Here is a 25140-nt window from a genome sequence, read left to right on the forward strand (position 1 = left end):
CACGGATGCTTATGGTGAAATAGGGAAGCTTTGTAAATGCCACAGAACAGTGGTTATTGGTTGAAATTCAACTTTTCAGGGTGGACATCTTAAAAATAACCTTCACCAAGTTTGTTTTCCTCCCAAGTGCTTGCCTTTGTTATTATACCCTTCATGAGCAGAAATTGGGTTTTTCCTTATGCCAACCATGCAAGTAGAAGACAGTCACGTGCAAAACAAATCAGTTGAAACACCTATGACGCTGTTATGTTCTGTTTGAATTATAGAACGTGAAATAAGCTGATACTTTTTTCTGACATAGATGCCTAAAAGGCAGCGTTGTGTTCTGTAGCATGCTGTTTTTCTTTCAGGTTGAAGAGCTCGCTAAGGAAGTCCATAATAGGAAGGAGAAAGATACATCTAGCATAGAAGTGCAGACAGAGGACTATGCTGTGTGGTCACAAGCAGGTAGAGGGGGTGATGATTGCATAGCCATCTAGAACAGTATCTTATTTTGAATTTTTTTTTTAATATGAAGTACATTTACAGTCTGTATCCTTAGCTGCATTAAAATCAGTAACCTGTGACATTGTTTTTTGGACTATCTCCTATTTATTCAAGCCATTCCTTTTAGAACAGGATAAAATGTAGCATGAACTATAGCAGCATTCATGCAATTGTAATACGTTACATATTAATCTCATGCAGTATGCACATAAATGTTTTGCCAATGTTTAAAGTACATTAAAACAAGACATAATTTGTTCAGTAACAGTAGAATAAGTTCAAAGTGGAGGCACTACCTAATAATTGGTTCTCATTAGACTACTTACAAATAAATTTCCAGTTTAAGATTTAGGATACTTAAATTGCATTGTGTAAAATACTGCTTTTCTAATTTATGCAACTTCAAATTTTTTTCCCCCCCTACAGATTATTACTACTATGAAAATTACTACAATCACACTGATACTCAGGATTGTGCATCTGAACTGCCAGTGCAGCACAATCATGGGACTGAAGGCACTGAGCATAATTCCACAGAGGAATCGCAGACAGGTGCTGATATTCCCTTAAGGACGGATAGCACCAAAGTTGCTGAAGATGGACAAGAGGAAAATTTCATCCAGAATTCACAGGTTATACAGCTGTATGGGGTTTTACCAATTTTGAAGTCTACACTCTGTTAATACTTGATTTCATTTAAAAAGTGTGCTTTTGGTCTTGATGTTACTGTATGAAATGACTTTTTGTAATGTGTAATGCTGATGGGAGCAGACAAAGATCCTTGTGCTTTGAAACTAGTTCTTTTTGCAGTATGTTCCAAGTGTAACATACTCATAGATTTGTTTAAAAAAAAAAAAATGCACCTTCTAAAACATATGTCCTACATGGCCTGGAAGCATGGCATTTTTTTATCAGCAGAATATGTTCAATATGGCCATGCTGACTTTCTTAAAGTATACTTTTTTTTTTCCCCTCCATTCATATAAGGAGATAACATAGAAGGAGCAGAAAGTTGTTAGAGGGCTCTATTTGTTTATTTAGTGTGCGTTTTTTTCCCCCTTGCTATCCAGCCTTCTCTTAGTTCACTTACTTCATCTCACTCACTTAACTGATTTTTGTGCCTTAGTATCTAGCAACCGAAATGTAAAAGAGAGCAGAAATCTATTTTAGGAATGTACGAAAAGATAGTAACTGTGTATATTTTTGACATGAACCACTTTTGAGTAAAGGTTGGGGAAAACGAAAGGTACAGCATGAAGTCTTGGTCCCCCTGAAAGCAGGAGTTTATCAGTAAACTACACATAGATTTTTGCCACCGTGTTTAACAGTTCTTGAAACAATCCAAGTCCATAGAGCACTAATTTGTTTTATTTAAAACAGGGCATTGTAAAATGCTAAAGAACCAAGGAGGTGCTTTTTAGAAGAAAATTTAATGTCTGTCTTTCTGGTATCAGGAAGCAGAAGATACTTCTGTACCAGAGGGTTCTTTGGCGGACAGCTTGAGAGCTGCTGCAGAAGCTGCTGTTTCACAAACAGGATTTATTTATGATGAAAGTACAGGATTGTATTATGACCATAGCACTGGCTTCTACTATAATTCGGTAAGGATCATTTTCAAAACCCTTGCCATTTTTTCTCTATTGCAAAAGTTTTAGTACTAAAAGTTGATGTGAGCAAAGAAGTAAGACCCAGTTTGACGTTAGGAATTGAAAAACATGTTACTGAAGACTAGTAGTAGTAGAAGTTTGATAATTAGTTGTTGAGTTATTTCAGTCAAATTAAAGATATCAGGCTAAGATACTAATTTAGGTTTTCATTCAGTTCTTTTTGATGTCTCCTAGATCTTTAACTTTCATAGCATTGTAGAAATTTTATACTGTAAAGCTTCTCTGTAACTTTCAAAATTAAACATGCTAAAAGATGACTTCTTTAGAAAAAGACAGATTGCTGAACTAAGTCAGTGAAAAGTGTGTTGGGAGAAAATGCACTAAATACTTCTACTTTTACTTGAGTACTGTTACCAACTAGTTTGATGTTACGCTTCTGGACCTAAATTCATTTAAGTCTTTAAAAATGAAAAAGCTTAAATTGCTTTTGACATAGTTTATGTGTGTAGTTAGATACATAAATGTTTGGGGCTATGGACTACAGTCTATGGTACATTTACACAAAAGTATGTATTTTCTTGTTCAGTAACTCGTTTGAATTACAGGAAATGTTTTTGTATTGGCTTTACTGGCAAGGTTTTGGTAGTGGGGCAGGGGGCTGCCTGGACATGGCTGGTTCCACTGCAGGATGCAGCTAAGCCCATCAGAGAAGCTGGTGGTGCCTCTGTGAAAGCATGTTTTAAAAAGAGCAAAATGCTGCACAGTGGAGTGTGTATGAGGGCAAGGGAGGGTGAAAAACAACCCTGCAAATGCCAAGGTCAAAGAAGGAGGAGTGGGGGAGGTTCTTTAAGCACCAGAGCAGTCAATTCCCTGTAGGCCATGGAAGAGGACTGCACTGGAGCAGGTATTCACACTCAGTCTGTGGAGCACCCCACATCGGAGCAGCTCCATATGGAACTGTGGCTCATGGAGAGTTCATGCTTGAGCAGTGGCCTGTAGACCCATGGCCAGGGCAGGGGCAAAGTGTGACGGGGAATAAGGAGCAGAGAGGAACTGTTATGAACTGACTGCAACCCCCCACTCCCCATCCCCCTGCAGTGCTCGGGCAGGGGGAAGAGAAGTGGAGGAGTTGGGAATGAAGCAGTGAAGCAGAGCTTGGGAAAAAGGGGGCGGGAAGAAGTGTTTTGTCTTTGTTCTTCATCTTCCAGTGCTCTTTTAACTGCAAATAAATTAAATTTTTCACCAAGTCTTGCTTGGTGATGGTGATATCCCTGTATCTTGACCTACGAGATTTCATTTTATTTTCTCACCCAGTCCTGTTGAGGAAGGGAGATTGAGAGAGCAGTTGCATGTGCACCTGATAGCTAGCCAGGGTCAAGCCACCACAGTCCTTTAGTACGGTATTGTCTTTAAACTTGGCATGTGGTTCTTTATTAACTGGGTGTTTCTTTGAACGATGTATTTATTGAAGTGATGATAACATTGTTCTTTGTTTCTTATAAAGGAAAATCAACTGTATTATGATCCAGCAACTGGAATTTATTACTACTGTGATGTGGAAAGTGGCCGATACCAGTTTCATTCACGAGTGGATTTACAGTCTTATCAGGCCTCTGGTACTCAGCACACCAAGGATAAAAAAGGGAAAAAGAAGAGAAAAGAACCAGAGCGGATTACTACAAATGAGTATAAGGTAACTTTAGAACTGACAGATAGAAAATGCAAAACCTGGGCGTTTTTTCATTATGCAATTTATTGGCTGTGGGGTTTGGTTTTATGTAGAGGATGTATGCTTAATTTCTGAAGGATTCAAGCATCTTTAAACTATATACAGCAGGTTGCTAACATGTAGTTAATGTTCACATTATTTTCCCATTGAGTGATTAAGCATGAAACTTTTACATTTGGATCCCCTCACTTTTTCTGTGTTATTTTTAGGGATCTATACAGTTGTATTGTAAAACTAAGAGTCAGTGAAGCTCTCAGATTAGCAAGCACAGTAGAATGAATTCAGGGTACTGTGTAGGCTGGATTTACATCAGAAATTCAGTGTTACCTCAATGTCTTGGTTTTGGGGGTTTGGCTTGTGGTTTTTTTGTTGTTTTCTTGTTGTGTTCTTTTCTTTTTTAATTTGCATGATGAATCAAAAAATTAGTGAAGGTTTTGAGACCACACACACACCTACCACCCCTTCTTTGTGACTTTCTATGGCAAAGCTCATTCCACTGACGTTTTACTGTATCTCTACCATCATTTGGGATTGATGAAATGTCTGTGAAGTTCTGATTGTTTGCTATTGGTATTTTATTTGATCAATATATTTTTGTTGTCCATAGTGTGTGAATAAGTGGTCCATAACTGTGGATAAAGTCTTAATAAATGCCTGTTGTAATTAACTTATATTTCAAATTATAAAAAACATAACTTTCTTTCTGCTGTATTTCTGAGTGCTAAGAAAGCATACAATATAGTACATAGTAACTGCCTGGAAAAACATTACTCACTCCTAAACACCAGAATTTCTATTATAACACAGCTATTAAACCTCAAGAAGCATTTTCTTAATGAACACCATTACTGATGTTGAATCAAACTTGTATAATCATATTCTGCAAATTTGTTTTATTTCTTAAGATTTAAGTGAATGTATTGATTTCTTTAGTTTGCAGTGCTCCTTAGTTTGCATTTTTTAAAGCTATTTCTTTAACCTTTGTATAATTTCATTATGTAGGCCTCAGTTAAGCTGATTGGTTGAATAGTTGAAAACTAATTATGTTAGTGTATAGGTACTCTTATGTAATGGTTACATAGCATCAGTACAGAGTTTAAAAATTTTTTTATCAGGAGTGAGGTCTGCTGTAAGATTTGAAAATGGAAACTGTTTACATTAAGAACGAGTAAAGGTAGGTTAAATGGGTAGTGGTAGTTGATCAATTACAGATTTTATAAACAGGTTGTGGCTAATTTGGGTATTTCTATTCTTTGAGAAAGCTTCGTGTGAACCATTCCATTCTGATAGCTTGAGGTGGATACTTAGCAACATGAAGTGTAACATCCTTCTAGACTTCAGAGAGGAGAGCTAATGCAGTTGAAGCTATGAGTTTTACCAGCATCCAAGTTCCAGTCATGCTGTGTATAACTACTGAATTAGCATTTTACCACTCTCAAAAGGCGTTGTGAATACAGAACTTTATTCATCATGTGTCAGGAAGGCATCATGGAAAGCTTGTAGGAATGAGCCTTTATCCTATACTGCGATTAATAAATCTTTTAAATTTGGTTCTGTGATGAACTGTTGCATATTGACCTAAATCAACAATTGTATTTATATAAAAGTTCTGTGGCATACATGGCTCTGACCTAACAAATAATGTTGACTACTTTTTGGGATCCCATCACAATCCACTTCTTTCATCTGATTACACTAGAAATAGCTACTTGTCTTTAGCTTATTTTATACTGAAAAATTATTTTTATATAGATGGTCTTTTTAACAGATCTTTTGTGTGAAGCTTGCACAGTCACAAGGTAGGAGGTAAACATCCACTTTTTATGATGTGCTTTATTGATAGTGAACTGAGTACTTTGCTTTATTTTTGAATTAATTTGTTTGACCAACAAGATAACAGGAAGAACATTTAAGAGATTCTGTAGTGGACAGATCTTTGCATCTGTGAACAGTAAGTGAAGGTTAGCGTCACAGTAAGAATCGAGGCCTTTTCTGGTTTTTTAGGAAAAAAGGTTTTTTTAGAAAAAAGATAAAATAATTACTGTCCACTGTAAACTTCAAAAAGAAAAGAATGCCTGTTAGTGCACTTTTGTGTAAATGCACTTTTAGATTAAAAAAAAAACAAAGCAGCTTACTGTCATATTTTACATAGCTGAATTAAAATACTTTGGTTTTTTTATGTGGTTCTTAATCATATAAGAAATTTGTTCATTAGTTCAAAAAAGTTACATTAGTATAAAAGATTAAGATTCATTAAAATGAAAGCATATAGATTTTTCTGTTATAAAACTGAAAAAATAGCTTGTAAGCTGCACAGTCCAGTTACAGATGCCTGGTATTTCTTGGCAATCTCATTGTTGTCCAGTATTTTTTGGCTATCTCATTGTTGTTCAGTTTGGTCTGGTATTGGTAAAGGTTCTAATTATTTCGTGCTAGTTATTGTATTCTTTACATCCTAAAAAAAACCTAAAAATGTCTGGTTTTAAGTAGAACTTTGTAGTTCTACTACAGAGTGTTCTTAAGTGTCTGCTGAATGCTTTCCTGCACACTTAGACCCAGACTTCTCCCTTCTCCTTCCATTCCCTCTTCCACTCTTGAAAAAAAATGCAAAGTTAAAATAAAACCTGTCCCTGAATACTGATTATTAAAGTTGCAACAATTATTTTGAAGACTAGTACTTCATTATTCCTTTTACCAATTAGTTATTAAATAGTTCTGCTAGTGTGAAAAATGCCTCCAAACATTACCTCATTTCTTGACCAAAGCAGGTTTTACTCAACTTTCTTTTTCTACAGCCAGTACAAGTAGGGGAATGGCTTGGTTTATTGCCTGGTCTGCAGACCACTAATAGTGGTAAATAAAGCAATATAAGGATCTAATTCTGGGAACATGACATATACCCCCTGAACATTATTCCTGGATGAAGATGAGGTGCTTTATAGGAATCTGCATGTGACACAGGGGAAGACGGCAAGCAGTAGTTAGAGAACCTCAAGTACATGAAACACTTGTTAAACTTGTTTTCTCTCTTTTTTGGCTAAAGGATTACATGTAACGATGTCGTATTTAGTACTACTTAAAAGTTGTCAAACAAAAGAAAGGAATTCAGCAGCTGCATGTGTAGATTATCACAGCAAATATTTCTACGTAGATAGATGGTACCGTTAGCTATATAGTTTTTGCAGAAATTGCGTTTGATTTTTTTTTTTAATGACTTATTCTATTTAGACCAAAGTTAATCTCTCTTAATCTAAAAAAGATTGTAACTGGGAGAATCTGTTAACTTTCTATTTCCGGTCACAGGAGGGCTTTTTAGCTGCCGTTTAGTTTGTAGGTATTGTGAAGAATTTGATGTGCTCAGATATCTCAGCTACTATATTACGTATAGTATCTATAAGTAATAAGTTGGGATGCTTAACACTACAGAAAAGGCAAGTGTGTTCTCCAGAGATATTGCAAGGTTTTTGAAAAAGCAATATAAACCTGAGAATCTACAGAATGAAATTAACCTGTTAAAATATTGTAGTTTTAGCAAGCTGAATTACCAAACAAGAAAAATGCTAGTGAGTGTCTGCTAAAACAAATGTACTTTTAATTGCACAAAGCAGTGGAGGGGAACTCATATACTTAGTATCTCCTAAAGAATGTTCCTGATTTATACAAGAACATTCTTCAAGGAGATTCTTTTCAGTCACCAAACTTCTGCATTACAAATAGTTTTCTTTTGACTTGTGAAACTAAGCATGCTGTCCACATGCTTGCTTTTAATAGACAATCAGGAATTTTATTTGCTAGGATGAAGTACTAGATAGGCTCTGTGCAGCTTGCATAAAGAGGATGGGTGGAATACTTTGGAACTTTATAGTTCCATATGTAGTCAAGTTCTGATACCTTTTTGTAGTGGTAGGCCAAAAAAAAAAGTGCAGCAAGAAATACCATAATTATCTCCTGTAAAAGAAAAAGCTTAAGTAAATTTGGAAAAGGGTGGGGTGGGTGTTTTTAATTAAAAAAATCAACAAATTACAAAGTGGCATAAATGATAATGTGATCCCTGGCCCAATATCTAGATCCAGTGCTTCCATACAGATTGGAGAATAGGCTGTGTGCAATACTGATCACGTAGTTCTACTTGCTGGATTGGGGCCGTTAGAAATGAGTAGCAAAATTTATATGCAGGGTCTGACATGCCATTTTTCTCCCAGAAATTATTTTTACAGTTTATTCTTAAACTACTGCCTAATGAAATTTATTTCAGCATGGTGCTCAAAATTAACTTCTGCCATACTCTTCTCCATTATAGATGCATCCTAGCTACTTCTGTAGGAGTCAAAGGCTTTTGTAGTAGTACTTCCCATAGAACTCTTGAAGCAGTGATTTTTTTTTTTTTTTTTTTGTTAAATCACATGTAGTTTACTTTTTGCTGATATTCATCCCATCTTTAGGTACGTCAGTTGACAGAAACCATGGCTAATCTGAAGATTTCTTCTTTTGGATTGGCAACTTCTGGTGAAGGTAGAGTTGAGACACCAAACACATTAGCCCATGGATTTTTACCTTTAACCTTGTTATTTTTATTAAAGGAAGAATAGTATCTAGTAGTTGATGTTTAGCTACCTATTTTCCTAAAGAAACTAATAAATTTTTTAAGCTATTTGATCAAAATCAGTTAATCTACAAAGTAACTTTGAATACACTTGAAACAATGTATAAGTAAAACATCTGAAGAAAACTTTGATGGCATTCTAGAATACTTGGGAAAAGAAATATTTAGCATCACTGTATTAATATAGGGTAGCCTGATGTCCTGACTAAACAAACTACACATTCTTTAGGTAAGGCAACTTTTGTTTCTTGTATTTCAGAGCTGTCTACCAGTGCATAAAATGGTGTCTTTATGATTCAGTAAGAGCTTTACTCTTTTTCTGGCTTTTAATTAGATTTTTTGCATTGGAAATTCAAGTATTGTTTAGGGTAGAAGACAGTAACTGAAGTACTTCTGAAATGGTGCTAGCAAGTGAAAGCTTAGTCATCTGAAAGAGCTATTTTAAACTGTTTAAAAATGTTTCTTTAGTAAAATACTGAATTTCAGTTTAATATTTCAAAAGGAGAGAGCTGGTGCTAAAGATCTAACATTCAGCCCTCTCGATGAGGGCATTGAGTACCCATGATTCTGCTAAATCATCTGCTGAACTTCTAGCAAACCAAGAAGCAACAGGCTACACATTTCTGAGAAGTTGTGTTTGTACATATTTGTATGTTTTGTATAAAATGGTTTAGGAAATAATACAGTTTAAACAGCGCATTTCTTAGAATTAAGCTAATTATGCTCACAATAACTAAGTTCTAATTTTTAGGCATGCTGAAGAATTCATGAACATGTATGTTAATCAGGCATAATACAGAAAAATGTGAGGTTTTGAAAGACAAACTGTCACAGTAAAGCAAAAAATATAGTTAAATGCTTAGAATATTTTGAATTTTTCATTAAAAATGCTTAAATTACTATGCTCATTCCAGTATATATTCTAAATAGGCCAGTGTGCACTTCAGAAGGTCATTGTAATCATACAAGGTAACTGTAATGTTTGCCTATTCGTTATAAAGCAACACCATCCGTTCAAGTCACACAAACATGATTTGTAATTCTTACAAGATCACCCCTCATGGGATACATAAAAATCCTGACTTCACTTACACCTTTGGCTATCTTTGTCAGGGATGCAGAAATATGAACTGGCTCAACCCTGTAGTTAAGAAATAGTTCATTAGGGATAGATTCATCCCACCTCTCAAGTTCACTCATGTTTAGAGAGAGAAAAGCCAGTGATCATGTGGTGACATCCAGTACATAGAAAGTTTTTCAAACCTGAATCACATAGATGACGTAGAGGCAATCCATATGCAACGTATGACCATTGGGGTGGATCTCCTGACTATTTAGATACATTAGGCAAAGCAACATAGAAAGTAATGTATGTGCCTAGTATCATGCTGTAACAAACATGGTTATACTGAGCACGTACTTGCATACTTTGTGTGTTGTATTGTGAGTTTGGGATGAAGAGTTAAATATCCTGCCACTGAGAAATGAAGTGCATTGCTGGTGTGTGTTAGGTCATTCACGATGATATTTACTGAATATTCTGTTCATGATGGTTCTTGTTTTTTAAGCAGTGGCTACATGGAGGCAAGCTATTAGGTGCTATTTGCATAGTTACACTTTCATGCATGCTACATGTGTTCTGTGTTAGTGCTAGTAGTCATATATAGTGGAAAAGGATTTCTTCAGCACAAGTAAAGACCCTCTCAAATGCTTTAAGAATACATTCAGCATCCCTAGACTTAATGTTTACACACCATCAAGATGTGCATTTTAATATAGATCTGTGAAATCATAAAGGGCTCAAAATCCATATTCTTTAGGAATGCAACTTTAAAATCATCATTTTTTACAAGGATTTCTAAATGCAAACAGTACATGTTTATCCATACTTAACAGAACTATTTAGTTTATTCTATTACTATTATTAAAATTATAATATTATTATTAGAATTATTTATTTTATTATTCTTAACAGTTGATTGTAGTAATAGTGTAAAAAATACATGCACTGCTGAGATCAGGCTTAATGGTCTTATTGGCAGAATGTATGTACAGAATCCTTGGTTGGTCTGTAAGAATGTTATTTTTAATTCCTGTTTTCAACCCAGAACAGAGGGTTTACTCCTTAGTAGCCAGGCTTTGAAACAGCACCTTTTTATTTTCTAATTTAGAATATCTGAAGTGATGCCAAAAACAAATATCACTAGATTCATGGTGGAGAAAGAGCTGAGCAGTTGGAGCATTATACTTGGGCATCAGACATAAGTCATCTGTTGCTTTGACTCACTTGTGATTTGAGCAGACAATTTAGTTTCTCTGTTTTCAGATTAGATTAGTGACACTTTGGTAGCTCACAGTATGGTGGGAAGAAATACATTAAGGATTGCAGAGCACCTTGGTATGATGGGTATCAATCTAATATCCATACTTTATCATTCATAGAAGTGATAATCAAATTTGCCAAAAGGTTTCCAATGGAATTAATGTCTGACATGTAGGAACTGTGTATTCTTACTTTTGGCAGGATTACTGCATCTTTTATTTTAAATGAATAACATTAGGCAGTGGCCTTGTGACCCTGTTCCTTCCTAGTTCCAATACTTTGAGGATTCAGGGAGGAAGGCTAAGGCATTATAGAGAAACCTTAAACAAACAGATAGTCCTTCAGTTAAAGCATGAAGTCTTAAAATTTGCTGATTATTCCTGAGAACCTGCTGTCTTATTGAAAGCTTGACTACTGGGCCGAGAGGAATTCTTGTGTTTGTCTTACAGTTGTGCCACTGATGAGTTACTACAGTTCCGAAAAGTGAAAATGCTTTTAATTTCCATGGTGTTAACATTCATGTTGATTCATGTACCTTGGAATGTAAAATGCTTTATATGAAAAATTACTGAAAAAAGTCAAGGATGTTTTTTGTATTAACTGCTGTGTGGCAATACTGGGTGCAATTCAGGGCAATTGAATGCATTCATTCTAAATCCAAGATGGCAAATAACTTAACATCTGAGATTTTTTTTTAATGTCTTCAAATCATTTGTGTTGGTTCTTTTTTTTTTTTAAGATGGTCATCAGGGCTACTAGATTGATAATTACATTTTGGCAAAATTAATATGAAACTTTCGATTTCTCGGGTAAAAAAAATGTTGAAGGTCTCTTTTCTGCTGATGAAATCAAGTGGCAATGGAAGAACCTGCAGTGATCTAATCTGTCTGGTGTTCAATGGAGAAATTTTTTGCAGTAGAAAATGGATTCTCAGTAGAACTGTTCCACGTAGCATAAATTAAACTTAAGTTCTCTACAGTATCTTGATGAAAAGTTTTGTTAAAGTTGCAATTTTGAAAGGAGAAAGAGCAGGGGTGGTGCTTACTCATTAGGTGAGCATGGGTGGGCATTCCAGATATTCTGGACCATTGTGGAAAAAAATGAGAAGAGAAAAATAGGAGGAAGATGTGATGAAGATGAATTAAAGAACTTACTCAATTCTTGCAACTTGTTTGAGAGGGACACAAGTAAGTATCATAAAAGCAAAACTGGAAAATATTCAAGATGCTGTTGTACAAGTTTGAAAGTGAGGACAAGGATTTTAAGTTTTGTGTGAGAAAAGAGTCTGGAATAAGTGAAGTTTAGAAGAGGAGTGCAGTCACACTTTCCCAAGTGGAGAATGATTTCAGTCATATCTAATAGGATGTGAAAATGTTTCTGCTGAGATGTTCTGTTGACTGCATGCACAAAACTTTCTGGAAATCTAACCATTTCTTAACAGTGGTAAAATAATTCTTCTTAGTGAAGAATTTACTTTCAGGCTGATAGCAGACTTTAGAATAATTCAGTCTGTAAAGAATGTAACATTCTGTAACTCCCCTCCAGGATTTGGACATAGAAGAGCAGAAATCATCCAACAGTCTGAATTGCTTTTCCACTACTGAGCAAGTAAGTTCTGCTGAAGAAGAAGAGTCTCCAAATGTAAGAAAGAAGACTAAAATGGATACAAAACCACGAAACAGTCTAACAGCCAAAGAATCAATTTCTACAGACAGTATAAATTCACATTCACGCAAAAGTACACCAGATACTGCAGCATATACAGATGACAGTAGAACAGCGGACACAGAGAGTGAGCCAGAAGAAGGTGAAATTACAGATTCTGAGTGTGAAGCCTACAGCAGTGAGGATGAAGTAACAAGTGAAGAAACTGTTGATTCAGAAGACTCAGAAAATGAAGGTGAATTATTGTGGCTTTTATGTAGATTACTGTATTTTTCCAGGAGCCCGTTAAGAACAAACTATGAGTAAACAGTTTGGAAATTAAATAAATAAAAGCATGTGACCTGAGATACTTTGAGTATCTGTTACCAGTATTTGTTTCTTCTCTTTACTTGCACAGTAGCCAGAAGTAGTGGTGTTTTTGTAAAAGCTGTTCAGGGGTGTTAACTTCCTGTGCTTGTCTAGAACTCTCTGTGGTAGAATAAGATTTGTTTAGATTATGATAGTGACAGGAGAAAAGAAAGTATATTGCTAAAATAAATATTGTAGTACAGACCTCACAATAGTTCTGTGTACTGACTCTTCAATTAATGTATAATATTTCTGATCATAAACAATCATGTATAATTCAATGTAAGATAAATCCACTGTGGTAAAAAGGATGAATGTGGAGTACTCAGTATTATTTGAAATCCTATTTTCTATGTATTCCAGTGGTAACATGTAAGAAATGGGTATAGAGAGGAAATCTGTATGCTGTTTTATACCAAAGAAAGTGTTCTCCTAGGTCCTTAAGACCTCCCCAAGAATTGAATGGTCTCTTGCAACAACAACAAAAAAAAACATAGTCTGGGAAAAGCTTAATGGAACTAATTGGAACTGTGTATATGCAAAGGATATTCCACATCCTAGAATGAAATACAACCTATAGAAGTCTGTACTGCAGCCTGTGCCCTGCTCGCAGTTAGTCAGTCAGTTTGTTTCTTCTGTTTTCATTACTTTACTTACTGAACTTCTCTAGATCCTGAGTGATTCATGCCATTCAAAATGTGCTTGCTACCATCAGGCTTTCAGATTAAATTTTTCTTCTCTTAGTATTTTGTAATAATCAATTCTGCAGTAATGCTGGAGTCCTAAAAAGCAGAGACAGTTTCTCTCCTAGTACCTTTTGAGCTAGTGCCTTCCCATCTTACCGTGTGTATTCCTAGCTGAGATCATTGGAGACTGTTTCTGCAAATTGAAATCCAAGAACAGAATTCATACAGCTTTAGACAAAGCATAAGCATCTGTAGGCTCATCTGTTACTTTTTCTTGTCTTATTAGTGCATAGTGCTAATAAGAGTAAAATCTAGTACAAATACTTTTGACATAGAAGGTATCAAAGTTCTACATGCATTAGGTTTGTGATGTGGTGAACAAAAAGGTGCTGCCGTTTCTCAAAGTAGAATTGTATTCTAATCTGTTATGACTAGTGGTCCATAAATTTGTAATATGCTAGTAAATTCTGTGAATGTGTTTGTATTTTATTGCTGTAACTAAACAGTTGTGCACCAGAATTAGGAAAACATTTTTAGTGCTTTAGTGTGCAGTCAGAAAGCCTTTGAAACAGTAGTCTCGTCAAAGTTTTCTCTCAGATGTGCTTATACATTTCTTTTGCTGAAAGTTGCATAGGATTCAGCCAGATAATGGCTGAATGTGTATCAATTGTTTGAAAGCTATGGACTGTAGGGTTAAAACTAATTTGTTGATAGTAACAGTATTTTTTTTTTTTAATAGTTGTACATGAAGAAAAAATCTGGCCTCCTTGTATCAGAGTGATTGTAATAAGATCACCAGTTCTACAGACCGGATCACTTTATATTATCACAGCTGTGAAACCTGCCACAATTGGAAGGTAAAACTGAACGGAATTTATTGTATATATCTGAAACTGTAGCTAGCTCTGAAAGCTGTGGCACTGCTTGTCGCTGCTCCTCCTCTTTGTCCTTCTTAGCATGCAGCAGTTGTGAGGTGCTCTGAGTTAGGTTGACCCACAGTAAGAAATTTTTCATGTCACATAACATCATGCTTGCTGTGATACAGCACATGCAGCTATGAAAATTTGTTAGTGACAGTTTGATCTTCTGTCTAAGTCCTAATGGCAGCATAGCTGCAAGTCATTCTTTGAAAACTAGTTTTCTAGAAAGTAGGTAAACTTCTTTCCTGAGCCACTAAGGTAACTTTTTCAGAAATGGAAGAATATTTCAGAAATTCAGGATCACAAGGAAGCATATCCTGGACTTCCTCACACATTCAAATTCCAGTAGGGTTGGTTCCTCATTTTTAAATAATAAATTGGGTTTTGTGCTAGCCTGTATGCATTCTTCCAGTTCTAATATTAAAAAAAATAAATATGGCTTATTCATTGTGGATGATGAATTTAATGATGAATTAATGCTTTCTTCCATGCTTACTGAAAAACATGCTTTTCATCTGCTTTTATCTAATGCTGATGGATGTGTTTTGATTTGCTCTTACAGCTGGAATTCTCTAGGCACATTTATGTGAAGATTCACAGATGACAATTCTGCTTGTAATTTTCATATAGGTCCTTTGCTAGCTGCATTGCTTCTTCATCCCCTAGTATAAGAAAGTAATACATAAATCCCTTCCTACTACTGCACAGTTTTTAACCAAAAAAAACCAAACCAGATCATTCTTTCATTGCTTGTATTACCTGCCTAACGCTACCAAGAATTCAGCATCACCATTGAAGACTGATGCTAAGATTCACTGAAGAGCTTGAAGGATGCAGAGCTCAGACTATTGCTTACAAGCCTTGTATGAATTCAGATAGATAAAAGTTCAGATAGAAATGTCAGCTTATAGATAAAAATTTGGAAATACAGCTTTATCATATATTTGCTGCCTACTGTGTATAGTTTATAGATGGAAGAAGGGACATGAAGCAGTGCTTTACATCTGTAAAGCTCCCTAATAGCTCAGAACAGAAACATGGTATTAGGGTTCAAGTGAAATATACCTTTTGTAAGCCACTTACTTATTTCTACTTTGTCATGATTTATGTATCAACTTGCCTTTCCAGAGAAAAAGATGTTGGACACACACTTCAGATTCCTGAAGTTGGAGTCAGTAAGGTAACTCTTGCTTCCCTCTGCTGAAAGGCAGATAAGCGTATGAATGAAACTTTAGATTTTATGGTTTTAAATTTTGTAAAATCTTACTAAATGTTATTTTTTTTTAAAAGGACTTGTAGAATGACATGTGGGTTTAGCCACATTTGCAGTTAGAAAAAGGAAAGCACAATATTTTACTGAAAGGGAATTTAACACCAACAGCAGTGTGATTTCAAAGTCTAGAATCACTAAATATTTTTTTTAAATTGGAGTTTTACTAATCCACAGCGTCATGCACAATAAAAAAATTATACTTTGGGTCTTTAATTTCTTAGTTCTTGAACTTAAGGAAAACATACTACTCTGTTAAGAATTAATGGTATATAAGATAGCAATATCAGCTTACTTTGTTACAAAGTAATACAGTACTTGCACTTGAGCTCAGAGCCAACAGGTTTTAATTTTCTTCAAGGGAACTGTAAAAATATGTAAGTGATTTACAAGGAGTTTGAAAATTTAACAATTTCTTTCAGTAACAGGTAGTAATGAAAAATTTTTCTTCTGGTTAAGAAAGATTAAAGATAAATTATGTGCTGTGTTTTGCTAACTATTTTAACACAGACCATACAGGACTCTTAATAAAAGAAAACATAAATTCACAAAGACATGTCATCAAAACAGGAAAAAAAAATTTGAGAAAAATATCTGCAAATGCAAGTATCTGAAATATGCTTTACTGTGTCTATTCCAGATGATAGTTCTGATTAATGAGCCATGTATCGTTTTTCATACTTAATCTCCAGAGCAAATCCTTCCCCACTATTAATGACTTTTTCAGGCATGTATGTGAAATTGGGTGCATAAAGAAGCCAAAAGGCTTTCACTTTTCTGTAACATTACCATTTTAGTACTTCATGGGTACAAGGCTGTTTATATAAGAAGTTATTTCACTTTGCAGATAAGGAGTCAAAGGCAGAAAGACAAATGACATACCTGTAGAAACAAAAGTTAACTATCAGTTTGTTTTCCTCACTGTTCATGGTTGATAGCTGTGGACCACTTTGGCAATTGTCTTTCTTGAGTGTAAAGTGAGATTTAAAAAAACAATGCTACACCCTGCAGATTTAGCATCTTTACAAGAAGTTTGGGTTCATCCTATTCAATAAAACAGAAGTAGAAATTAAATTATCTATTGAATGAGCTAGTCAGTCTTTCCACAATGGTAGTCTTCCCACACATGGGGAGTATTCCAGTTGTAAATGCTAGCCAATCTACAAAATAGTATTTTGATTTTTTTTTTATTACTGAATGCAGCAACTTAAATTAACCCTTTGTTCCCAGATTGACTCTTGGCTTTTTTTCTTGACGATAGCAAAAGTGATCTTTGCTTGTCAAATTTGAAACTGTCACTTTTTTAGATGTCTGTTTTTTACTGGGAGTCTTAGTAGGCTGCAGAAGTTGGTATTTTGGTTTGCTCAGTGGCCACTTTCGGAGGTAGTGTATATGTTTGAGTTTTGCAGGAGTTGAGTTTTCTCTGTTCTGTGTGGGCTTGGGAGCAATACATGTACAGAATTGCAACAACAAAACCAAAACCAAATTAGATTGTTAGTCTCACTATCAGAAAAGAGATAAAAGGAACAGCAAATGATGGCTAGTCATTGTGTTCAGGGCATTAAGATGCAGGTGAAGGTGAATTAACGTGAAAGTTACAAAAGCATGGCATTTACGGAGCTATTTCAGAGATCAAAGACCAAGTAACCTGAAGCTATAGAATGAGATCGCTTTTTTTAATTGAAACAGAAAAATTGAGAGTGCTAATACATACCTTAGAAGAAAAAAGCCCTTTATTTATAAGAACAGTTAAAAAAAAGCTGCATTACTGTATCTTGGCATCGTTTAAGTAAAGTATGCTTGCCACACTGGAAGTATATACTTCTTCAGTACTGAATCAGTTTATGGTCAAAATAGTTATGTTATTAATAGTATACTTTGGCTTATGCTGTCGTGGCCCTTTCATTTACATTTCAGAGAGATGAAATCATACGGTGTGGAATACTCTATTAACTTAGAGTACCAAAGCCACTCAGTTAAAAGGGCCCAAAATATATTCTGAAATCTTACTTTAAAATAGCATATAAATTGTGAAGTATTTGTTTAAGAACATTTTACTTAGGCTTCTATTTATCAGTTCCATGCAGAAGTATATTTTGACCACGATTTGCAGAATTATGTTCTTGTGGATCAAGGCAGTCAGAATGGAACAGTTGTTAATGGAAATCAAATTCTCCAGGTGAGTACCTGATGTTATAATACTGTGGATGTTGCAGAAAACTGTAGTCATGTGGTCATTTTAAGTATGTTATGGCAAATCACGAACAACATTATTGTATGGCTTCTTTTCATGTAATAGTCTCTTCTTTAGTTCCCTTCTGTTTTTATGGCCCCGTACAATACTTTATGTTTGGTTTATATTAGGAAAAATCCACTACGGTTGCAGTTGCTAGCGTGGAGTACCCAATGTAGTTAAATACTTGCCTGCATTTGTGAGACCACACTGAGTTACTAAATTACGAGCAGTATTCATGAAATAGAGTTCTTTCCCTTTATTAGCAACTGATTAACATGGCTGCCAAAACTTTCTTTTGCTGTAGCCTAAAACAAAATGCGATCCCTACATCTTGGAGCATGGAGATGAAGTGAAGATTGGTGAAACTGTGCTTTCTTTTCATATACATCCTGGCAGTGATACTTGCGATGGATGTGAACCAGGACAAGTCAGAGCTCATCTTCGCCTGGACAGGAAAAAGGAATCTTCTGGTTAGCCATGTTATCATGGGATATGTTTTTTTATTATAGCTCTTTAGTTTATAAACATAATAATTACTTCAATTTTCTTACAATATTCTTGTTAACTGGAACTAGTTCTACAATACATGATGATGTATTTTCTTCTTGGTATGTGTGTATGTGTAATAATGTTAGAACGAAATTTCTGACACGTTGTCTTATGTTTCAAAAGATTGTTACAATAGTAATTAGAAATTCAATCCTGTGTTCTTCCTTTTAGTTTGCCCAGCACTTAGCAAAGAAGAGAGAGAGTTAGTCAGAAGAAAAGCATTAAGACAAATACGGGTAAAATATGGTTTACAGGTGAGTTTACAGTAGAAGTTGATTAAGTGTTTGAAGTCTGTATCTACTTTTGCGATTCCTATTTCAAGCCAGGGACTTCAGTGAATAAGGAAAGTTTTCAAATGCACTGAAACTTGAGCCTGGTAGTTTAACTCAAGCTTGTCTTTTGTATGCTAAATAATAGTTATTTACAAACCTCTACAGAGACGATGCTAACAGGGCATGAAAGTTCTGTTAAAATTTTAGGAAAAGAAGATGCGTTCTAATGTGTGCAAGTTTCCTCATCCTTTTGAGGTTAAGATTTCTTGAGACATTTCCATTTTTATTTCTGCAAATTAAGTTTGCACTAAATTGCAGTGCTGTCCTTTATTTGGAAAGGAAGAATAATGAGCAACTTAAATTTCCCTCTTCCCTCTTCCTCTTGGAAGTTTTTAGTTTAAGTCCGCTTTGCCATAGAAGAATACCAACATGAATGTGCAGACAATACACTATATAAGTATCCAAGTTACTTCTGTTTTATAGATTATTTTAACTATGGGGTTACATCGAGTACTTACAGTATGTATTCCTGTAGAAAACAGAATGCCATTGTTTCTCTCAAATTCTTCAGCTACAAAAATAGTATCAATAAAGAATTTGTATACATGCCTTGTTCTGTCATCTGAAGAAACAGTTGCTGAGGAACAGACTAAATGTTTAAAAAAAAAGCCAGTGGCATGTCTGTATCGTTTTCTGCATAATGTGGAGAGACTGATTCTTCATACCAAGAGAAGATTCCAGAGAATCTGATAACTTATTTACAGTTTCTGTGAAATTAATGAATTTGGCAATATTACATTATTATGTCATTATGGCAATAACATACCTTACCAGGTATGGCTGTAACATAAGAAACTAGTAAATGACAGATACAGTTTTTTTGTTTCAAGATTTAGAATTAATGATAAAGGCTGAAGCTGCCTTACTTTTGGAGGGAGACAGTTGGGTTATCAAAAATAAACAATTTAAAGCCTGCTTTCTTTGCCTTGATGGTATTTATTTACAAAGAACACAGAGTATGAAGACAACAAAGCAGTGAAGAATCCAAAGTACAAAGATAGAGCAGGAAAACGCAGAGAGACCATTGGAAGTGAAGGAACCTTTCACAGAGATGACAGCCCAGCTTCTGTTCATATGTAAGTTTGTGGGGGGGAGGGAGTGGAGTGCAATCTTCTGTGTCCTTCTCTAGTGAATCTTAAGTAAGTATCAATTAGTTAATAGGATACAGTTTGTTAGATTATGAATTATCTGTACATAATATGTTAGGAGAGCTAGAAAATAGTACGGTATTCTCACTTCCCAGTTCATATGCTCTTTTTATTAAGTCCTCACTTTCCATACAGAGTTCAACTTGGCAGTGAGGATGCTTAGATCACCTTCTTACCAACTCAAAAAATCAAGGAACTCCCCAGTATTGACACCTCCAATAGTGTCTGTTTTTCAAGTGTCTCAATTTCTGTTTTTCTTATTCAGTCCCAGTAATAGTATGGATGCAAATTTTTCACTTGCAGTTTCTTTCATTGTCAATAACCAGCCTATCATAGGACATGCGTTTACACACCTCTTAAATGACACTTACTTTAATCTTTGTCTTTTATTATTTGTTTGCTTCTGTAGTTGCTTTTTTTTAAGAAACATGAACTTGTAGGTGCTTGTAAGTTAATAAACAGAGGTATGAGTCAATGAAATGTGTGCGTTAGGATGATTTGGTGGTCCGGTAATGATACTGCCTTTTCCCTAGTGCAGTCAATTCCCACCCACCCATGCTGTATCTTTTAACTCCCAAAGCAAGCAAGTAGTTCAGAAGGAGTTTTAAGAAAGTTGGTATTGACCCCAGGGGCTTGAAATAGCTTTGGTAACTGAAGATATTCATGGAAGAACTTGCAAAAAGGTGGCACTAAAGTCTTCTGTACAGCTCTTGATGGGACTAGGAAAAGCATGGTAGTTGAGTCCTGGTGTCTAGAGCAGCATGTGCATGCCTATTTCTGTCCTTCAGTATTTGAGTAGAGAGCATACTCTTTCTATTAACTCCTACTTCAGTTATCTTTAACTTTCTTCAAAGTGAAATCAGCAACAGCAACAAAGGACATAAAATGTTGGAGAAGATGGGATGGAAGAAAGGGGAAGGACTGGGCAAGGATGGCAGTGGTATGAAGGATCCAGTAGGTGCCTCTGATTTTACTTGGAATAAAAATTATAGTGTATTTGCAGTGAAAAATGTCTAACTGTAAGCCACTGTTCGGTTGAAACATTTCAAAATCTTAGTTAGGAAGGAATAATCTCAGTAGGACTAATCTCAAATCATTTTTTACTTGATTAATGAACTATTTTGAGACTTTTTTTCCCAATCATTTTATCCCTTCAGTGGAAGATGCCAGTAGTGTCTGTGTTATGAAACTAAGCAACGAAGGACAGACAGCTTCCAGCCATTGAATTAATACTCTCATCTTTGAATGCAAAGTCTGCAGTAAGATTGAAGTAATTTTAAGTGATGTGAATTCAAGATGGGCTTGTGGTGGAACCCTTCACTTTCTCTGATCTAGCACAAAAATCATGCTACATGACAGGTCATGAGAGAGGAAAAGATGGTTGAAGTCACTGTAGCTACCAAGTTCTGGGCCTCTGTGGCACCTCTCTTAGCCCCATTTTTGTCACCAGAGATGCATTTTCTTTTGGCGGTAGTGCTGCTGAGAGCCACATCATACTTTTTGTTGTCAAACTACGCAGCACAGCACCTATTCACTTGGTGAGGAGTACTTCACAGTAATGTTAGTGGCAGGTGACGTCAATTCAGCACTCTAGATCATAGTAGAGGTGGTGATTTGATGCATCATTTTAACAGTCCTTTAGATGTCCATGTGTGATCTAGGTATAGTAGAGCCTTAAAGAGAAGTACTTGGGGTGGGGGGGAGGGGAGAATTAGTATTATAAAATATGATTTAAAGTATTTAGAATACCTAACTTGTGGTTACAACAATATTTCATGTATTTGACAGATCCACCTTCAGTTACATAAGATGCACACAGGTTTGGGTACCAGTAGACCAGCCTCCATTGAAGATGTTCAGATCATCCAAAGCAAGAATAAAAAGAACTGGGATAAAGCAAGAGAAAGGTTTGCTGAAAACTTCCAAGAATCTACATCACAGAAGGACACACCTAAGGTTACGCCTTGGGTTAAAGGGACTGCAGAGTAAAGTATCTGGTACCGTAGCAGGGTAATTCCTGTGTGTAAATAGTTGGGAGAGAATTTATTTTTATTCTTTTTTCCTTTGCTAAAGCAGGAGTTTGGTGATATGTAAAATACAGTTGTGGAAAAAATTATACAAGATTAACCCTATTATGTTAATTGGTTTTCTGTAGTCTTCATGCTTTTCCAAAAACACATTTTTTAGTAAGAAATGAGTGGATTTTTGAGGGATACTCACATTTAAGTACTTGAAAGTGATTCTCATCATAAGCAGGACATTTCTTCAGTTGTGTTTTTAACACAATTCTTCACGGAAATACAAACAAAACATCTGTTAAATATCAATATGATACCTTTAATTGTTTGAACAGTGGTTTAAAAGCAAGCTGAAACAAGTAAGAAAAAGAAAATGCCTACTAACAGAGTATAATATTGCCTTTTCATCTCTTTTATGTTATTCATGATTGCCATTAAATGCTCAGCAAGAGGTACACCACTCTTAAATTCATACACTTCAGTACTAGTCACATGTCTCAGCTTACCTGAGAGGGAAAAGCCACTTGGTTTTAAATGATTCACCAGTACTGTTCAAAAATATTGTACTCCGTGAAATAAACTACCAGCATTGGTGAAGAAAACAATGTTCAGAGACTGCCTTGTAGCAAAATTTTCTTCTGTGAAGAACTTGAGATTTGTTTAGTAAATCTGTATCATGCCTTTAAAAGAGGAGGTATGTTTAGAAAACTGCTGTCTGTGTGTATTATTTATTAACTTCTTGTTCTGATACAGCCATTGCTGGCAATGGAGTTTGTGCCAGAAAAAACCCAAGTAACCAGTTTTTTCTGGGAAAGGATTGCCAAACTGAAGCTAAAAGCTTGGTATTTATTGAATGTTCCTAAACACAATAAATCATTGTCGATTTAAGCACTATGCTTCTCCATACTATCTTGTGCATATGCTGGATAGGAGTGCTTTTCTAAAACAAGAAGAACTTAATCCTGTTTTAGTCAAGTTAAGGTTCTGGTATTTGTCCAAGGGAAACTTGGTAGTCTCACCATCCTATTGGATCATGCAAGCAACTGTCAAGCACTGTTGAGTAAAACCAGGACAGGTTGCTAGCCATGCTAGCCATCTTGAAGTATCTTCAGATGCATACAATATAAAACAAAATACTCAATCTATATTACTTAATTCATTAAAGCAAAAAAGTTGTTTTTAACAACCTGAAGCACATCCTACTTCAGCAGCAGGGAGTTGAAGATAGTTATAAGCACTCTGAATGCCTGGAGCAGTATTGCCGAATTTGAATCCGTTCACTGTTTGCCTTTTTTTTTTTTTACCATTTTAGTGATAGTTAGGAATTATTGGCTTACTTTGCTGTTGCGTTCCTTTATATTGATGACTTCATGTTTTCAGAGTCTATCTATTTCTAGCTGTGAAAAAAAAATGGTTCTGTATGAAACATCTACGTTAAGTTTTAGTTCACATATCTAAAAAGGCAATTCTGCTACTAGGGGCAAAAAAAGCCCTGTATGCTAAAAGAAGTTTTTGCCTTTTTTCTTTTAAAGTTGATCTCTGTGGTCTTCACTAAATTAAACTACAAATCCTAATCTGAGGGGAGAGCAAGACATCTTGTGTATACTTTTGTAGGAACTGTAGCTTTCCCTCTCCCTGTTATTAAAGTAACAGCTCTAGGAAAAGTCAATCACTAGTTTACTGTTGCTGTGCAAAGAAGAAACTTGAAAGGATTTAACTGAATTTCCCTTTCATAACGTTTTTGAAGACATTATTTGCCTTCTATGAGAGGCATGGTCTCATGTAGTCAAGCACTGACTTGCTTTCAGTACTGCAGCTTCCTCTTTCAACAAACAGTTCCATATAAAGGGTTAAAGCTTAGTCTCAGTTTAGCGTTGGTGTGACAAATCCCATTAACTCTTCATGCTGCCTAGGAAAGTGGAAAAAGTGGTGCCATTAATACACACAGCATGTTAACAAACAACTGAAAATAAGGTCTGACTAATCCTCATCAAGCAATTGTGTGCCTTTAGCTCAATACAAGTCTTCCTACTCAATAAACAGGTCTTTTCATCCCCTACCTTAGTGACCTCTTAGAAAGTTTTCAGTACAAATGAGTTAGGTGAAAGCCACCAATGGTGTCCAAGCCTTATGTGCAAATGCAGTACTGCTTTCCCTCATATTGGGAGGGGAACATGAGTTGCCATTGCACTATTACAATCTTGGAGGCTATAACCAGTAAGATACAGCATGAAGTTTAACTGTCTTACCTTCTCAGTCCTCCAATCATCCTGTTGTCTCTTCCAACTTATGATACTTAATATTGATTGCTTAGACAAAGTTGCTTTCCTATACAACTGGAGTCAAAAGTCTTAGTGGTTTACTATGTGTGTATGTAACTACTGCTAGTGAATATATACAATCTTAAAGCTGTTAAGAGTAACATCACATTCGTCAGTTTATATAAACAAACTACTTTCTGTAGTCCTAATAGCAAATTTTGTAAAGCACCAACATACCAAACGTATTTCTGAAATTTAAAATAAACTAAGAAGAGTAGGTATGTTCTTATCTTCAGGGCTGAGCAACCCAGCTCCAAGTAAAAACAGGGAGTGCATTCATCACTGTGTGAAAGCCACTGAACTAAACACCTATGCCAACAGGGCCCCTGAACTATTGTATACACATGAAATACTTCTACAAAACATACCGTAGATGAAACTGGACTTTAGGTTCTACCAAAAATAGACCCTTTGCTGCTGCAACTGGTTTTATGAAGTGTACCTGACAGGGGCTTTCAGACAGTATGTAACGAATCCCTAGCAGCAGGAAGACATGTCAAAAATAGCATCTGTTGTGAACAAGATGTATTTAAATGTGCATACCGACAGATTTTGTTCTATATGGACTTTTTTAAGTGCTGCACGTCTTTGTGACCACTGAATGTGGGATTTTTTTCCAGATGCTGCCTTATAAATGTTTTTCATCTGCATCTTATTGTAATCCAGCAGCTCCTCTCTGTTGATGAACATACCTGTGTAATGGTTTCTGTACCACTGGTCTTGGTACAGCCCTACAGCGCAGCAAGGCAGTGTCCGCTCTCATCCGTTTGCGCTGAAGTGCCTCGGCGTTAGTCCTGCGCTGCGAACGGGGCACGCGCACGCTGCCTCTTCTGCGGCTCCTCAAGCTTCTCGTTTAAAGCAAGGGAAAAAACGAGGGTTACGGCCTGGCCGTCCCGCCG

At 35.7% G+C, this 25140-nt stretch overlaps 1 protein-coding gene across 1 annotated transcript; it reads left to right on the forward strand.

Annotated features, from left to right (window-relative positions):
* Positions 1–350: 350 nt before the first annotated feature.
* On the forward strand, positions 351–25117 carry AGGF1 (angiogenic factor with G patch and FHA domains 1; the record flags this gene model as incomplete). Its single annotated transcript, XM_010286027.1, has 14 exons — positions 351–447; positions 913–1118; positions 1941–2087; positions 3598–3786; positions 12294–12648; positions 14187–14304; positions 15496–15547; positions 17715–17816; positions 18178–18343; positions 18594–18676; positions 19703–19830; positions 20757–20856; positions 21691–21887; positions 24971–25117. Coding segments are annotated over 14 exons (2087 nt in total), but the record flags the coding sequence as incomplete, so codon positions are not given.
* Between the last annotated feature and the right edge of the window lie 23 nt (positions 25118–25140).

The sequence above is a fragment of the Phaethon lepturus genome, unplaced genomic scaffold, assembly GCF_000687285.1.
Source record: "Phaethon lepturus isolate BGI_N335 unplaced genomic scaffold, ASM68728v1 scaffold28754, whole genome shotgun sequence".
Lineage (NCBI taxonomy): Eukaryota > Metazoa > Chordata > Aves > Phaethontiformes > Phaethontidae > Phaethon > Phaethon lepturus.